Source organism: Mustela putorius, unplaced genomic scaffold, assembly GCF_011764305.1.
Source record: "Mustela putorius furo isolate JIRA1106 unplaced genomic scaffold, ASM1176430v1.1 tig00000253_pilon_pilon_pilon, whole genome shotgun sequence".
In the NCBI taxonomy this organism is placed as follows: domain Eukaryota; kingdom Metazoa; phylum Chordata; class Mammalia; order Carnivora; family Mustelidae; genus Mustela; species Mustela putorius.
The window spans coordinates 5,038,195-5,056,568 of record NW_025421329.1 but is presented as its reverse complement, the minus strand read 5'-3'; the positions used below and the strand labels follow the sequence as shown (position 1 = coordinate 5,056,568).

The following is an 18,374-nucleotide window of genomic DNA, read 5'->3' as shown; positions in this document are numbered from 1 at the left end:
TATTATAGGACTCTAAAATTAAGCTTTTTTTTCTTTTTAGATTTATTAATTTGAGAAAGAGCAAGCAAGAGTGAGTGCGGGGAGGGGCAGAAGGAGAGAGAAAATCTCAAGCAGAGTCCCTGCTGAGTGCAGATCCCCCCACACAGGGCTTGATCTCACAACGTTGTGATCATGACCTGCGCTGAATCCAAGAGTCGGAAGTTCAACTGACTAAGCTACCTTGGCATCCCAAAGTTAAGCTTTTTATATTTGAACTCTGACCAATTTCCATTTTATCACCAAGAAAGTGCACTCTCTCTTTTTCTCTCTCTACACACACATGGAACAAAATACTGAAGTTAGCTGAAAGAATCATGTCAGGGGTGGGGAAGAAGCAAATACTAGAAGAGACAGAACTATTTGCTTAGCTTGAAAAGTTTCACTATTATTATTAGAATAAGAGGAGGGGGGCCTGGGTGGCTCACTTGGTTAAATTTCTGCCTTCAGCTTGGGCCATGATCACAGGGTCCTGGAAACAGGTCCCACGCTGGGCTCATTGCTCAGCGGGGAACCTGTTCCTCCCTCTCCCTCTGCCCCCCACTCATGTTCTCTCTCTCTCTCTGTCCCAAATAAATAAAATCTTAAAAAAAAAAGAATAGTTACAGAATGTCAGCTACTAATATTAATTTTCAAACCGATTCCTTTATGCCAAGCTACATATAAATTTTCTGTAAGAGAACTGGGATTTTAGTGGTATAAGGGCTGCCTTTTATTGACCAGTTGAAGCACCTCCAATGATGAATGAAGTTCACTAAAATGTGAAGAGTGTTACTGTTTTATGCATGACATCGAGAAGAAAGGGCTGCAGGTGTCAAAAGTACCTAGAATTAACTGTCAACCAAGAAGATTGTTAGATTCTGAAATAAACCCTTTATTGTTCTAGAGACAATATTACCCATTTTAACACTCAACAAAATGCAAAATACCATGCTTTTCAGTAAGTTATGTGAGTATGCATTTAAGAGGGTCCTATTCTTTTGTACAACTCTGAATTGTACACCACCCAAACTGTGTAGTCCACTGAGCAGAGCTGACTGAAGCCACTCTGGCCTCTATGAAGCCTGCCAGGAGCCTTTGTACCCAGCCAAAGAACCAGCAGTCTCAGGAAGGAGATGGTCAGAGGGCAAAGGGAAGATTCTTAGTTGAAATCACTGAGCAGCTCTAAGGTGGAAAGTGGAGAGGACACCGTTTCATCAGTATTTCCGAAGAAAGATAGTTAAATGGACGGATTTATGCATGTCCACCTTCCCTTTTAGTGGCCTTTTCTAAAAGCAGCAGGTAACACCTGCTGGAAGGTGAAGGGCCACACCCAGGGAAAATGGTAAAGAAGCAAAAGGAGCTTGCATGCCTCCTATTTTTGACTTGCCAATCCCTTCTCCTGATTGATCCCTTCTCCATACCGCCAACTCAGTTTTTTAAGATTTATTTATTTGAGAGAAGGGAGAAAAGGTGGGGGAGGGGGCAGAGAGCATGCAAATAAGCAGGTGGAGGAGGAGAGGGAGAGGGAGAATCTCAAGCAGACTCCCCACCAAGCATGGAACCTGATTAGGGCTCAATCCTATGACCCTGAGATCATGACCTGAGGCAAGATCAAGAGTCAGTCACTCAACCAACTGAGCCACCCAGGCGCTCAACCAACTCAATTTTTATAATATGAAACCTGTTGAAGTTTCAAGTTGAGGGGTTTGGTGTATGCCATCACAAAATATGCCACTCTGACAACAGGATTATTTTAAGCTGAAGGTAATTTAAAAACAGCAGACATAAGAAAACTCCCTGCCCTCTCCCTACCAAGAAGGGCAGGATGATTCTCAATCACCAAAAACAACTCTAGATGCTTATCAGCCCAGAGATTGTACAAGAAGAGTCTATACAACAAACTTGCGAAGACCAACTCTTCTCTTCCATTAGCTCCCCCATCTATCCCCATCTATCTGCTTTTCCACAAGGTGTCACCCCCAGAAGCTCAAAGTGACTTTCCTATGTCTTGTCACTTTTCTACAGATTTACTGTTCTTTTTTTTTTTTATAAGAGTTTATTTATTTATTTGACAGACAGAGATCACAAGTAGGCAGAGAGGCAGGCAGAGAGAAACGAAACAGGCTCTCCACCGAGCAGAGAGCCCGATGCAGGGCTCGATCCCAGGACCCTGGAATTTCGACCTGAGCCGAAGGCAGAGGCTTTAACCCACTGAGCCACCCAGGCATCCCCAGATTTACTGTTCTTTTGTTAAGATGCCACATAATCCCAAGTTCTAACCACCCCTCTGAGTTGCTCCTTACTGAGAATGCACACATGATGTGTCTATGTGCAATGCATGTGTGAATTTTTTCTCTTGTGAAACCTGTCTTTTGTCAGGCCCATTTGCAGGGCCCAGCCAATGAGATCAAGATGGGTAGAAGAAAAAGAAAATTTTTCCTGTTCTATAAGCACCAAAGCCTGAAGGGGCCACAATCTCTGCAGAGCCCCGAAAATACATTTTCTCACTAATACACAAACTCCTTATGGAAGCATTTACCCTGTCTTTACCAGAGTAACTATGAAGACAAAATCAGGAAATCACCATTTTATAATCCCCCAAAAAATAATGATTCGAGTAAGGATAATCAATGGATGCTTAAACAAAGGATGCTGGCAAACAAGATATTCATATTTTGCTACAATCTTGTTCAACAGATCTCTTGCTAATGACAAAAAGGAAACATGCCCTTATAACAGAAAGACATAGGACAGTCATCACCTTCTCACAGTCTAACTCAGCACCACAAACACATGACCAGACAGAAGTCCCTCCTGAAGAAACACACGAGGTGTAAGATCACTCAGGAACCATGGTGGACAAAAGGTCTAACCCGAACCTAATCGCTAATCTATCTTTCACTTTACAAAAAACACAGGGAGGATAGAAACCAACTCACCACCACCACAAGGAAACAATCAGATACACTAAGAATTTGCAATACTCTATTGCGGAAGACACAGATGCTTGGCACAAATCACTGTCAACAAACAAAAAAGCAAAAAACCCTGTAGAACAGAAGACTGTTCCAGATTTAAAAAGACTAAGACTATATAATGCTAGGTGCTGTTACTAGTTGGGGGGAGGGGGCGGAAACAGCTACAAAGGGTATTTGGGGTTAAAGCAGAGAAAGACTATGACTAGCCACAGATGATATTAGTGAATTACTGTTTTCTTAGGTTTGCTATAATGTCACAGTAGGCGAATATCCTTAATTTTAGAAGATGCAGACTGAAAGGCTAAGTGTCATGACCTCTGCAGCTTGCTGTTCCAAGGTTCTGTGAAGTACAATAACGTGAACCTGGCAGACAGATGATGACCAGATGGACAAAGCAAATATTGCAAAGAAAGAGGACAGCGAGAATGACTAAATGTTGACAAGTGCAGACTCTAAGTGGTGCAAATACTGAACTCCTTACACTCTTCTTTAAGCTTCTCTGTATATTGAATTGTATTCCTACCCCCTTTGCATCCTCTAAGCCCCCTCCCAAAATCTCATGGCTGATCCCTACCAGATCTTAGAACAGCTAATCAGCTCATATACTGATTCATAAAATTACCTTCTAAGGCAGATTTTTAAGTGTATGGAACATATTTTGGAACTGAGCAGGCTTACGAAGCCCTGCCAGGAATTAGGGGTACCAGTCCTTTGGTACACCAGGGTAACGGGTAACTCCTCAGATGGGCTTTGGGGCAGCCACCTGTCTCGCCCAAGGGATTACAGGAATATTCTCAAATCAGTTTGCCTCTGGCAACTTCATCAAAAGGGTAATCAAAGTAGTCACTAAGTGAATGTTCACTGCTGACGAAGACAAAGTGAGGATGTGAAAGTTGAAATCCAGCGAGAGCCTCCATTGTGCCAGGGGCTCTTCTGAGCAGTTTACCTGAACTTACTCCTTCAGCCCTCCCAACAGCACTGCCAAGTGAGGTACTGTTCCTATCCCCACTTCCCAGATAATGATGCTGAATCCCAGAGCAAGTAAATACCATGTCCGGACACAAGACTGGCAGGGATAGATCTGTGCCCCCGTATTCACGTCTGGCTCTACAGACCACCGTCTCATTGACAAGGACAACAAGGGAGGGAAGGACAGGAATGAGACAACCCCAGTCCAGAACCACCCTGGATAGGCCTCACTGGACCCAGTGGTTTATCTCCTCAAAGCTAAAGTATAAGCAGAGGAAGCGAGCCACCGGCAAAGCTACCTCACCGTAACTTTACTTCATTCACATATCCTCAAAATTTTGTTACCCAAAGAACATAGCTATCTGCATATACAACAGTGTCATTCATGCCCAACCAACTCAAAATGGTCTCTGAGAAGTGAGACAAAGGTATCACCTCTAAGGGCAACAAGCACAGAGGTTTATTCCTGAAGGTTCTTGCTGAATACTTGCCTTGTTAAACAGAATACATTGTGGCTCACTGGCACAGAGACCCAGACAATGATGGGGGTTCAGGGGAACCTGGGCTCTAGCTCATCCCTATCAGCTGACCCAGAAAGCAAGACACCTGACCCCTCTGAACCACCCTCTGACCCTTTACACAGATGGACAGACAGGACACTGCCTCTCAGAGTTGTGGTCGTAAGAGTTGACCCTTCTCCCTTCACCAACAGACACATCCCAACAGGTGACACGAGGTAAGATCACTCTGCTCTGACATTTTGAATGGGTTATAATGGGTTAAATCCTGGGGCACAGGAGGTGAGGATGATAAGAGTTTTCCTTACATTTTCTGACACACATGGTCCTTTCACATTCAGAGACACACAAGGACCAATGGCTCCTGCAACTTTCAGTTCCCGAGAGGTCTAAAATGGAAATACACAAGCATGTGAAGGTAAAATTCACTGAAAACCACCCTCTCTCAAAAGACACAATGAAAATTTATGGGTAAAATATGGCAATGTTATTATTCCACCAAAAAGAAATCCTACATGGATCATGCTCTTACAAACTTTTCCATGCCCACAATAACCAAATGCAAACTTTAGTAAAATCCTCCTTTAAATTGAATTAACTTTGTTCCAAAGATACTGTATTTTCAACTCTCACCTTTGAATTTACTTCTTTTTTTAAGCTTATTTATTTAAGTAATCTCTATACCCAGTATGGAGCTCAAACTCACAACCCTGAGATTAAGAGTCTCATGCTCTTCTGACTGAGCCAGTGAGCCACCCCCTCACTTCTAAAATTATTATACACCTGGTGAAATTCTAGCAACAATACATTTTTTTTCCAATCCCATATACTCAGTCATAATCATAATTTCTCATCAGTGAATATACTGTTTTATGTTGTTTTAAAAATGCTCAATTCATAAGCTCCAACATAATGACAAGGCCAATATACTTAGATTTAAAAATCTTCATTCACTAAAGTCTATTCCTCTTCAACTTAAAAAAAAAAAAAAAACTCAAAATCTGAGAAGATTGCTTAAAGTTTAATCTAAATGATTCAATGATTATCTTTAACTCTCAAAGTAATAATCCTAATCCCTTTATGTAACAGCTCCTTCTAATGTTTTCTCAATGACTCAGAATAAAGTGTGCAGGGCCTTTAGTCCCTACAAGAAAAAAACAAGACCCAAACGCACAGTGCTGTACTTATTTTCAAGTACTCTGGCTAGTCTGCAGGCAGGTGCTAAATATAAACATGGTTCGATGAATATGGTGGCCTATACTGCCAGTGGTGGGGTTTGGGGGGACTCAACACCATGTGGCCTCAGCCCACCACTAATTCTTAGGCCTGCTGTCCTACAGCAAGACAGAGCAGAGCCTGCAAGGCAATCAGAGACTACTTTGTTTAGAACATTAATTAATATACAAGTCAACTTCAAGTAACAAAGAGACAGAATCAATATACCTTCTTAAACTATTTTGCTGGGAACCTTTTAATTTACCTTTAGATGCCCATGTTCAGCAAGGTAAGGCTTGTACAAGTCTGACTTCTAAGTAAGAAAACTAATCTTTCATGAAAGTGTCAGAAAGCTATTGTACCTTCACTTCCAAAGTAGCACCAAATGCCATGCGGAAATCTCCATTGAAATCTTTACTAAAAATTCTTTGGAATGTCTGCTTGAAGAGAGAAGTGTTGAAAGAGTCTCCCATCACCATGTGGCCTCTAGGAAAGAAAGAAGAAAGTGAACATTTAGGATGACTGAAAGCCATTCGGATGCTTCCCTGGTGTTAGCAAACAGAACTTTAAAAAAGGGGGAAAAAAAACAACATCCATGAAGGTGATATTAACTTAAACCGGGAACAGCAAGTTCAATGCGGAATCAGGAAAGACAGTATTTTCAAGACATCAAAGAGAGCTCTTTCTGCCCATGGGTCCTGACCCCCGCCCCGTGCTTAAATAAAACCACCAGAAAAGAAAAAGAAAGAAAGAAAGACAAAAAAGATAGGACCTCTTAGAACAGTTCTAATTCTTGGGGTGCCTGGGTGGCTCAGTCGTTAAGTGCCTGCCTTTGGCTCAGATCAAGATTCCAGGGTCATAGGATCAAGTCCCGAATCAGGCTCTCTGCTCAGCAGGAAGCCTGCTTCGCCCTCTCCCACTCCCCTTCTTCTGTTCCCTCTCTAATGTCTCTATGTCAAATAAACAAAATCTTTAAACAAAGCAACAATTCCAAATCTTTACCACAGTGGTGGTTACACAAATTGATGATGAGACAGCCTCATACGATGCATACCTACATGTTAAAAAAATCAGTGCCCATACAAACTGGTGAAATCCCGGTATGGCCTGTAATAGAGTTCACCATATCATACCATATCATACCAACGTCAGTTCCTGGTTGTAGTGCAGACACTGCACTACATTTTCTTTAAGATGCTACCGCTGGGAGCTGCTACATGAAGAGTATGCACAGACCTCTCTATACTATTTTTGCAATTTCTTGTGAATCTGTAATTATTTCCAAAGAAAGAAAGAAAACAAAAGAACTGTTCACTGATAAGCCCACAGGCTTAATGGATTGTATCTACCGAGAAAATGTGTCCAGCTCCCCTCACTGTTCTCTGGTAGGGGAAATACCAAAGCCTGTGGGAAATCCTTTTCAGATTAATTCACTGCCTCAAAACATTGAAATCTTTGGCTTTATGTGAATTATCTCTTTCTAGTGTAGGAATAACTTTTTCAAGCCTTTTTGACGTTAAAGGGAAACACTGTTCAGAATCTCCACAGTTCATGTGCTGGGGCAGATAAACACAGCATGATGCAAGTTATGCGTCCAGCCATCAATCATCAAACAGGACTTCAGAACTGGGAAGAACACAAGATCCAAGATAGGATCAAGATAGGTCCAGCTATCTGAGAGTGCCTGGCCCCTTCAGGGACAGAGATGATTCTGGCCCTAAATGTCCACCCTTTCTGCCCCTTCCTTGGTCATGGCTTCCATGGTTCCCTAGAAAAAGTCTACATTTCCAAGCCTGCCTTGCACGTAGCCATGTAACTTAGCTTTGTTTATTGGAAATGGCCGTTGTGATTTGTGGGGGCCATTCTCATGGGAAGGCGCATGTCTTTCTCTGACTCTTCCTCCTTCCTGCTGCTCAAACACAGTGAGAGCCCAGTTACCACTCTGACCTGCATGAGCAGCACAGGAAGGGCCTCAGCCCCAATGAAGATGAAATCAATATTCCAGCTCTGGCTGCCAACCTCTGTTGCATCACACAAATCTAATCCCAACTCACACCAACCCTCTACAACATACCTGCCAAGTTATCAGCCAGATTAGATTTGAACTCCTCCTGCATCAGGAGCGCACGCCCTCCAGTGGCAGCCTTTCTTCATACTGGGTGAAATTCTATTTCCCAGCAGCTCCCACAGCTAGGTCTAGTTTTCCCCTTTGGTCATATACACAGCGAGCAAATCTAACACCCTTTCCACAGAAGAAGGCTTCAATTGTTGAATATAGATCTCGTGCCCATCTGTCTTCAGTGGTATCTTTTCTAGATCCTTCAATCATTCTCCTTATGACACAGTTTCAAGTACTCTCCACCACTCTTACCACTTGCCTTTGAATACCCCCAGTTCCTCTATAAATCCCTTTGAAATTGAAATGTTCAGAATGGCAGATGATATAACCTGGGTGCATCTGGCACCAAGGAAACCAAGACTATGATCTTCTTTGAAGATAACCAATTCCTGTAACACAGCCTATGATCACCTTGCCTTTTCTGGAAGTCATCCTAAATGGCTGGCTCACACTGAGCCAAAACTAAAACCTCTGAGACTTTTTAATGTCCTTGCTAACACATTTCCCTGATACTATACTTGTGCAACAGATTATGTGACCTAACTATAAAGTTATTCAGGGATCAAAGACCTCTCCGAGAATCTGATAGAAGTGATGGTCCCTTTCCATCAGAGACATGTGCACTTGTGCATGTGGACGCACACACACACACGCATGTAAACTCGGGGATGTTCACAAAAGCAGTGAGGCCTTTCCATGGATGCTCTAAGACAAGAGATCCTGGAGGATACTGGTGGGAATTCCTCTTATTAAATGTGGCTCACTGGTATAGCTCCATCAGTGTCATTTGGGACTCGGACACTTAACACATCTGTGGCTTTCTGGGACTGCATTAAGTGACTCACATTCTACCTTCTACATGCCCTTTGTTATTCAGTGAGGACCAGCAGCGATACACAGGAGCTTGTTAGAAATGCAGAATCTCAGGAATACCCATGGCTCTACCCCAGTACTTCTCAACATGTTTTATGCAAGTCTCCTGGATCTTATTCAAATGCAGGCTTTGGGGTGCCTGGGTGGCTCAGTGGGTTAAGCCTCTGCCTTCAGCTCTGGTCATGATCTCAGGGTCCTGGGATCAAGCCCTGCCTCGGGTTCTCTGCTCAGCGGGGAGCCTGCTTCCTCCTCTCTCTCTCTGCCTGCCTCTCTGCCTACTTGTGATCTCTGTCTGTCAAATAAATAAATAAATAAAACTAAGATGCTACATTCCTTACAAGCTCTCACATGGGGCTGATGCTGCCTATATTCAACCACACTTTGGACACTAAAGGCCCACCCCAGTGGCACGTTAGAAACACCCAGGGAAGGTTAACAAATGCTCACACCCCAAGCTAACTACTTGGGAATCACTGAGGAACAAGACTCGGAGCTAAAGTAGCATTTAAAGCTCCCTGGCAGGGCTCCACACTGAGCATGGAGCCTACTTAAGTAAACAAAAAACAAATACTGACATTTTAAAAATAGAAATAAAAAAGTAAACCAACAGTAAAGCTCCTTGGGAGAGTCTGGCATGCAGCCTGCCTCAGACAAGTGGTGCGGCAGTTCTCACACTCATGTGCACCAGAACGCCCTGGACAGCGTATGAAAGCTGACTATTGGGGCTGCATCCTTATACTCTGATTCAGCAAGTCTGGGGCAAGGCCCAAGGAGATACAGTTCTCACCCATGCCTGGAAGCCCTGAAGGTTGCTGGCGAGGCCCCACTATGCTTTGAGAACAACAGCCCTCCGCTGTGGCCTGCATGCATGATATGGACTTGGGCGCTACGCATGCCCTGGTGTGCACCCTCCATGCTGAGCATGTGCTCCAAGCTGGGCATGACATATGGTTACTACGTCAGGTGAAGGGTCTCCTAATTGCTTTGGCATTCAGACCCTATTCCTGCCTACCTCCAGACTCCTCACAAGGAAGTGGCTTGCTAAAGCCACATACCCCATGCGTGCTTGCTTTCTTGCCCTGTTATAGATTCTGTGACAATTCTAAGGAAGAAATGAAGTTACTCTGATATGATTCATTTGTAGTGAACGTTGCAACCTCCTGCTAATCACTGCTTCTTTCCCCAAGAGGCCCATACACCCTCCCTGCCATAGACACAACAGTCTAGAGCCTTCTGAAAGCTTATCTAGGTCAGCCTTGCACATTCTTATGCTTCTATCACTCACTTCTCTTTCCTTAAAATACACACATTCCATTTTCCCAGGTGTTGGCTTTCAACATACCCCGTAAGATTTGCACAACACTTCATTTCCAGAAGTCCCGTCTGATCAAGGGCACAAGCATAAATATCAATGCAGTGACCATTTGTAGCAGTTCGGTTAGCAAGCATCTCATAGTGCTGTGAATGGAGAAAAATTACCTTTAGGAAACCATATTATTCACCAGGTATGTCTTACTATACCAAAAGGATGTAACCAAACATAAGAATACCGAGACAGTTTTCTTTATAACATCCAATAAATGTATAGTTTTTAATCTCAAAACACTTCTAGCAGTTTTAAGACCACCCTCTCTAAGAAAGGACTCAGCTGGGGGCATCGATTTAACAGCAGCCTAGATCTGGAAGGTCAACTGAGCAAGGGCCATTTGCTGCTCACAAAGCATGGCCTCAGTAATGTAGCTGTCACTCCAGAACAGCCCAAACCCAGCACTGGGTAAGCAGAATTACAGCCTGTGCCCAGGAGCACCTACCTTGGTTGCCTTTTTCATGAAACGTGCATTATCTTTCTCGATATCATGCCAGGAGCGAATAGGAACCTTTAATTCATCTCCAACCACCATGCCAGGCCCTTGGGTGGGGGGACCCCCGGTAAACAACATAATCCTGGCTCCTGTGTTCGGAAAAGTGCCCTGGAACAATAAATGGCAGCATTTTAGAAGCATTCAGCCCACCCTGAGTATGCTTCCATCTCCCTAAAAAAAAATTCCAAAGTTCTTTTCAGCTCTGCTGGATACTAATGATAGTTCAAAACAACATGGATGACAATGCAGAAAAGTAGCCTTACATCTTCCAACCCAACAGCTCTGTACACTTTTATTAATTCATTGTGAGCACTTGCCCTTGCCTTTGCCCTAATGGCCTTGTGTTTCTCATGAAAACTTCTGGTATTTTCAAAACATCATGGGGCTCCTTCACGGTGGATAATAATAATAATAATACCTGAAGTGCTTTCTGATAAATCCGCTGTTAATACATTCACTTAGGTCACAACTCATTTTCTTTTTTTCTTTCTTTTTTTATTTTTTTAAAGATTTTATTTATTTGACACAGAGAGAGAGAGAGAGATCACAAGTAGGCAGAAAGGCAGGCAGAGAGAGGTGGGGGAAGAAGGTTCCCTGCCGAGCAGAGAGCCCGATGCGGGGCCTGATCCCAGGATCCCGGGACCACAACCCGAGCCAAAGGCAGAGGCCTTAACCCACTGAGCCACCCAGGCGCCCCGGTCACAGCTCATTTTCAAACAAGGCTAGCAAACACAACCCGTGGGAACAAGCTCGCAAGGTCTGATGCACCCTGGTAAATTCTGAGTTACCTCCAAAAGGCCAACAGCAATGGACAAAGCAACACCAGTGGATCGCAAAGGTCTCTTCCCCTGGGTCACAGGCCATGGGTCCCTCTGCAGCTCCCCAAGGAGATCAGTGAGGTTCATGTCAATCTTGTGAACAGGCTGCAGAAATCTGCATGATTTTCAATGGACACATCAATCCTGGTTTAATAAAGTACTATGGTCTTTAGCCCTAGGTGATACAGAGCTCTTCAAGGTAATTACTCAGAGTAATAAAAACTTAAAATTTTTTCCTTCAAGGCAGTTTCACTCAAGAACATAACTTAAAACTGAATATATAGCAACTTATATATATAGCATGGAAAAAAGCTAAATTTAAATAGGAATAAGTCAGTTTAATTAAATTTAAGCAGCCAAGAAATCCTAAAGACAGGTCTAATGTAAATTCAATCCATGTAAAATTCCTGTACGTGGACCACCTTCATCATTCCTTTTTTTTTTAAAAGGATTTATTTTGGTGGGGGGGGAGAACAAGGGGGAGGGACAGAAGAACAAGGAGGGAGGAGGGGGAGTGGGAGAGAAGAGGGAGAGAAGTGGGAGACGGAGAGTGAGATTCCTCACTGAGCAGAAGGCCTAACTTGGGGCTCAATCTCAGACCCTAAAATCATGACCTGAGCTGAAATCAAGAGTCAGACACTCAAACAACTGTGTCACCCAGGCACCCCCACCTTCATCATTCTGAAGATCCACTTTAAAGCGATTCTCAAGTGTTTCTCTTGAGCCTTAGGAGTGAAAACAGAGAGAAGCACTGGTTTCTTACCACAGTTAAGTGGCTGTCCCCAGCACTTCAGGCAATGCATTTTATCATGTTTGGTGACTGTTAACCCAGCCCCAGGTAGCCATAGGTACTCAAAGAAGCGTCTGGTCTCAGGTTTGCTTGAGGACACCCCACAAAGCTTTCAGTTTCCCTACTTTTACTCAAGACTCAAGAAGGACAACAGCCATATGGATAAGGAGGGGAAGGCTTGAATACAGTGGTCTCAAAATACTTGTGATGCCACGACACTAACAGGAAAGACATTCAGAGCAAATCTAACCACACAAATGTGTGCACACATACGTATGTGTATATCCACAACCCAGTTATGAATTGCAAATATACACCAAACAGTTACAAAAGATCATTAAACGTTAAATATTCTTAGGCTTAATCATTTATTTTTTTCTCTAAAAATAAGAAAACAAAGGTTCTAAGGGTCTTTTTCTCTCACTCCAGCAGACGGCCCGGCGTGCCGGCTACTGTGTGTGCAACATTCTACGTTGGTAGCTCACCTGCTTGAAACAAAAGGCTGCTCGTGAGGCTGACCAGGTCTTGCTTGCTGCATGGGCATGGCAGGCTTGGTGAGGCCCAGCATATCCTAAAAAAAAACAAGAAGACTCATTTCCCATAGCACTAGAGTGAATGACCAATTCATGTTTAAGAAATCTCCTTTGCTTGTGTATGAGCATGGCACAAACCTGTATTTGCTTCGCGGTTAAATCCTTTGTCCCTCGGAAGACATAACTCTTGGAGATTCCTTCACAGCTGAGTTCGTGAACCTGCACCATTCTCCCAAACGTGATCAAACCCACCAGAGCATCTGGAGGAAGAAGACTCAGGGACATTTGCAGGGATTCCTTGAGGGCTTGAAGGTCATCTTCTTCTAGGCACGTATCAACCACATAGAGGAAGATCAGAGGGGACTGAGCACCTCGCTTTATGCAAAGAAACACAGCACAATGGTCAGTATACAAATAGACCAAACCAGCTCTTTTTAAAGCAAATCAGGCATGTAAATGAAAATCTTCATCTATATATACTGAGAGGGAATAAGGACATCTAACTTCCACTCACCTCATTAAATGACAGGTTACATTAAAACAAACTAAATGTAAAAAGTCTCTGTATCCAACAATTTATTCTACATTTTTGAATGCCTTCCACGTGCCAGACACAGTTCCAGGTCCTGAGATACATGAGTGAGCCAAAAGAACAAAAATTTGCTAACTTTCTGGAATAGAGAAGCTAAGGGACTGCCAAGAGTAGAAGTAGGGGGCAGGTTCCAGTATTACCTAAGAGGTCAGGGCAGCCTCATTAAGAAAGTAATTAGAACAAAAACCCAGAGGAGAGAGAGGGAGCAATACAGACACAGGGGAAAGAGAATTCCAGCCTGCGGAAGAGCTAGAGGAAAGGCCCACAGGCAGGAGCCATGCCCAAGGAAAGTAATGAAGCCCATGTGACTGAATGAGACACTAATACAAATTGAGGTCCAAGTGATAACACGGGGCAGGTCCACACAGGGCCTTGAAGACTATCTCCTACTCTGGGTGAAAGAGAGCCATTTTCAGCATTGGAGGTTTCTGAACACAGAAGGAACATGACATGTTTTTAAAGAGCTACTCTGGCGTCTGGATTAAGAATGAAATATAAGGGGCGCCTGGGTGGCTCAGTGGTTAAGCCGCTGCCTTCGGCTCGGGTCATGATCTCAGGGTCCTGGGATCGAGCCCCGCATCCAGCTCTCTGCTCAGCAGGGAGCCTGCTTCCTCCTCTCTCTCTGCCTGCCTCTCTGCCTGCTTGTGATCTCTCTCTGTCAAATAAATAAATAAAATCTTTAAAAAAAAATTAAAAAAAAGAATGAAATATAAGTGGGAAAGGGTCAAATTATGGAGAAGGACTAAGAGATGGCCTGGCAATTTAAGTGAGAGGCGGTGGTTGACCAAGGACAAAAGCAGTGAGGTAAAGAAGTGGTTAGACTGTGGAAAGATTCTGAATATAGACCCAATGCGATTTCCTAGTGGACTGGATATGGAATGTACGAGAGAGAGAAGTCAAGAACGAACCCAAAGTTTTCAAGCTTGACTACAAGAAGGAGTGGCCCATCACAAAAGTGGAGAAGGCTGTGGGGGACAGGTGCTGAACTCCACCAGTGATCCCTTTCCTAGCCGCCTATCAAGATTGAAAATAATGCCAGTAAGTGCACACGCGCCATGACCGAGTATTCGGGATCCTGCTGCCTTCGCAGCTTTAAGTTGCCCAGAAAAGTAAGGGACACAGAAGCCAAATATTTCAAGAAAAACTCCGTATTTAACACCACTCATTAAATGCATGACAAAGAAGTTACCTGTATCACATACTCGATTGTAGAAAACTGGGGCATCAATTCAGCAGGCTGATTCACCTCGGATATACCTGTGTAAGCGGGAGGAAACTAAAGAAAAGAAAACAAAGCAATCTTTCATTAGGACTGAAAGATATTTATGTTATACCTTCTATTTTCCACTTATAAAAATGAGTAAGGACCATGTATTAACTCTGTAAAACACAGAACACTAAATAACAGTAACTAAAATACAAAAATCAAAATTTTGGGGCACCTATCTGGCTCAGTGGGTAGAACATACAATTCTTGATCTCAGGGTTGAGTTCAAGCCCCATGTTGGGTATAGAAATTACATAAAAATAAAATCTTAAAAAAAAAAGCAGACACTCAGTTCTCATCCTAACTCCTAAATCAGAGCCTGCATTTAAATACATACATATATCAAAATTTTAAATCAATAACCCTGCCTTATATTTATATCCCATCGTAACTTTTTATTTTATTTTATTTTTAAAGATTTTATTTATTTATTTATTTGACAGACAGAGATCACAAGTAGGCAGAGAGGCAGGCAGAGAGAAAGGGGGAAGCGAGCTCCCCTCTAAGCAGAAAGCCCAATGTGGGGCTCTATCCTAGGACCCTGGGATCATGACCCAAGCCAAAGGCAGAGGCTTTAATCCACTGAGCCACCCAGGCGCCCCACCATCGTAACTTTTTAAAAGGTATTAGGGTATGTCGTAACTTCTAGATCATTAAAAAATGGACTATTACAAACATATCTTAAGTGCTGCCCTGCAAATCAAGGACTCAGATCTTAGCTAAACCTATCAATGGTTTAGGTGGAAGTCTAACACTTTTATTTGGGTTTATTATTTTAGCTGCTATCATCAATGAGTGCATATACACTATAGAAAAACAGGCAAGTACAAGAGAATATAAGGAACAGGAAAAGGGGTGCACGGCTGGCTCAGTAGGAAGAGCGTGTGATTCTTGATCAGATTGTGAGCTCAAGCCCTAAGTTGGATACAGAGACTACTGGAGAAAATGAACTTTAAAAAAACAAAACAAAACAAAAAGAACGGTGGCATGTGGGTGGCTCAGTTGGTTAAGCATCTGCCTTTGGCTCCTGTCATGATCTCAGGGTCGTGGGATCGTGCCCCATGCTGTTGGGCTCCATACTCAGGGAGGAGTCTGCTTCTCCCTCTCCCTCTGCCCCTTACCCACTCGTGTGTGCACACGTGCGCGCGCGCTCTCTCTCTCTCAAATAAATAAATAAATAAATAAATAAATTAATAAAAGAAGGAAAGATCCCTCATGTTCCTACCAACTGGATACCTACTGTCAACATGTAGGCGTATTTCCTTCCATATTTTCTCTGTTTAAGCACAGCTGAGCTCACCCTGTCTATATAATTTTGCAAGCTGCTCTTTATGCTAAACACATTATCACAAGCATTTTCTTTTGTCTTTAAAACTTTCCGCAAACATTTTTTTTAATATTGTATTTATTTATTCGATAAAGAAAGATCACGAGTAGGCAGAGAGGCAGGCAGAGAAAGAGAGGAGGAAGGTGGCTCCCCGCCAAGGAGAGAGCCTGATGTGGGGCTCGATCCCAGGACTCTGGGATCATGACCTGAGCCAAAAGCAGAGGCTTAACCCACTGAGCCACCCAGGTGCCCCATGGAGGTTAATTTTGAATGGAATCTGCTTATAATTCCCAGACCTATACTTAGTACATTGGTTGTTTTACTCATCATTGGACTTACTGTGTGATGTATCTGAGAAGGAGATAGCTAATTTTAATTATAATCAAATACAAGAATAAATAAATGCATGTTGTTAATATCTTAAAATGTACTACAGGGCGACTGGGGGGCTCAGTCGGTTGAGCATCTGCCTTCAGCTCAGGTCATGATCTCAGGGTCCTGGGGTCAAGCCCCATGCAGGCTCCCTGCTCAGTGGGAAGTCCGCTTGTCCCTCTTCCTATGACCCTCCTCCCCTGTCATGTGCTCTCATGTGCTCATGTGTTCCCTGTCTCAAAGAAATAGAATCTTTAAAAAAAAAATCTACTAGAGCACTATATACTATGCTGGGAACAATTAATTTTTTTCTAACAGCTTTACTGAGGTATATTTATTTTTTATTTTTAAAGATTTTATTTAAATAAATAAATATTTGTCTGAGAACAGGCAAGAGAGCAAGCATGCACACAAACAGGGCGAGCAGCAGGCAGAGCAGGCAGAGGAAGAAGCAGGCTCCCCACTGAGCAAGGAGCCCAGTGCAGGGCTCAATCCCAGAACCCTAGGATCATGACCTGAGCCGAAGGCAGACGCTTAACCACGTTTAACCAAATGAGCCACCCAGGCATCCCAGTATATTTTATACACCCAAAAATTCACACTCTTAAATGTACAATTGATACTTTTTAATAAATGTACAGAGTTGTGCAAAGATCACCACAATCCAGTTTTAGAATCAGAGGCGCAGTTCATTTTATTTATTTATTTATTTATTTTTTAAAGATTTTATTTATTTATTTGACAGACAGAGATCACAAGTAGGCAGAGAGGCAGGCAGAGAGAGAGGAGGAAGCAGGCTCCCTGCTGAGCAGAGAGCCCGATGTGGGGCTCAATCCAAGGACCTTGGGATCATGACCAGAGCGGAAGGCAGAGGCTTTAACCCACTGAGCCACCCAGGCGCCCACCCACAGTTCATTTTAAACAAGTCTCTCTCATAATTTTTGAGCTCCTTTTAAGTTTAATAGTTTTTAAATTTTTATTTTTTAAAAATATTTTATTTATTTATTTGACACAGATAGAGAGAGAGCGCGAGAGAGCATGCACAAGCAGGAGGGGCAGCAGGAAGAGGGAGAAGCAGGCTTCCGAAGAGCAGAAAGCCTGATGCAATGCTTGATCCCAGGACCCTGGGATCATCACCTGAGCCAAAGGCAGATGCATAACAACTGAGCCACCCAGGCACCCCAGTTTCAAAATTTTTAAATCAAAAGAGGGTCAACACTGGTACTTGGACCCTAAAAGTTACAAAGACCAAAAAATGAAAATTCATGGGTAGCTCAGTGGGTTGAGCCTCTGCCTTCAGCTCGGGTCATGATCTCGGGGTCCTGGGATCGAGTCCCGCATGGGGCTCTCAGCTCAGCGGGAAGCCTACTTCCCCTCTCTTTCTGCCTCTCTACTTGTGATCTCTGTCAAATAAATAAATAAAATATTTTTTTAAAAATGAAAATTCAATAATATATACCATCCAATTAGAATAAACTGAAATCAAATGAAATATAGACAACATATCTGTTTTCTTATGGTAACATATTCACTGCTAACAGAACACACAAAAAAGGGAATTCTGTCCCTCCACACTAAATGATAAAAACCCACATAATGAAACTGAGTCACCATTCAACAGAGAAATCACAAATGTTCAATGTTCGACTATGCTTAACAAAAGCTGTTACCTGGAGTTCAGCAGAAACTGATGACTACTGGGCAGACACAAATTCAACCTCACTTAATTTTTTTTAGAGTTCCACCAAAATGAAACACAGAAAAACACTCAAAAAATTCACGTACCTGATTTCTTTGGAAACAGAAATTACAGGCCCAAAGCTTTGCTCGATAATCAACCTGACTGTAAGAAAGATAAATATTACAGGTAGGAACCATTTTCATTTTTAATGCAGAAAGCAATCAAATGTAATCCTCAAGTTCAGTAAATCACACAGATATGTTTCTGCATATGTGCAAGAATGGATGGAGATACACAAAATGTCCACTGCAGTTAAGAGTCTGGCTGTTAAATATGCCAAAAATTTCTTTCCTACAGCGGCAATGAAGATTTAGTAAATCTTTTTTTCTATTTTCTAATTTCCTTCATAGTATTTAAAATTTCATGATTTTATATAAATTAC

General features: G+C 42.7%; 1 protein-coding gene across 2 annotated transcripts in view; it reads right to left on the bottom strand.

Moving 5' to 3' along the window:
• The window catches only part of SEC23B (SEC23 homolog B, COPII coat complex component), a 46,441-nt gene that overhangs the window by 24,547 nt on the left and 3,520 nt on the right, over window positions 1-18,374 (bottom strand). For both annotated transcript variants that reach the window (XM_004754153.3, XM_004754152.3), the window contains exons 3-11: window positions 18,037-18,094; window positions 14,475-14,561; window positions 12,832-13,068; window positions 12,646-12,731; window positions 11,341-11,485; window positions 10,502-10,660; window positions 10,033-10,148; window positions 6,061-6,184; window positions 4,792-4,872 (exon numbers count right to left, since the gene is read on the bottom strand). In XM_004754153.3, the coding sequence (XP_004754210.1) occupies window positions 4,792-4,872; window positions 6,061-6,184; window positions 10,033-10,148; window positions 10,502-10,660; window positions 11,341-11,485; window positions 12,646-12,731; window positions 12,832-13,068; window positions 14,475-14,561; window positions 18,037-18,094 (1,093 nt within the window). The remainder of the gene's footprint in view (window positions 1-4,791; window positions 4,873-6,060; window positions 6,185-10,032; window positions 10,149-10,501; window positions 10,661-11,340; window positions 11,486-12,645; window positions 12,732-12,831; window positions 13,069-14,474; window positions 14,562-18,036; window positions 18,095-18,374) is intronic.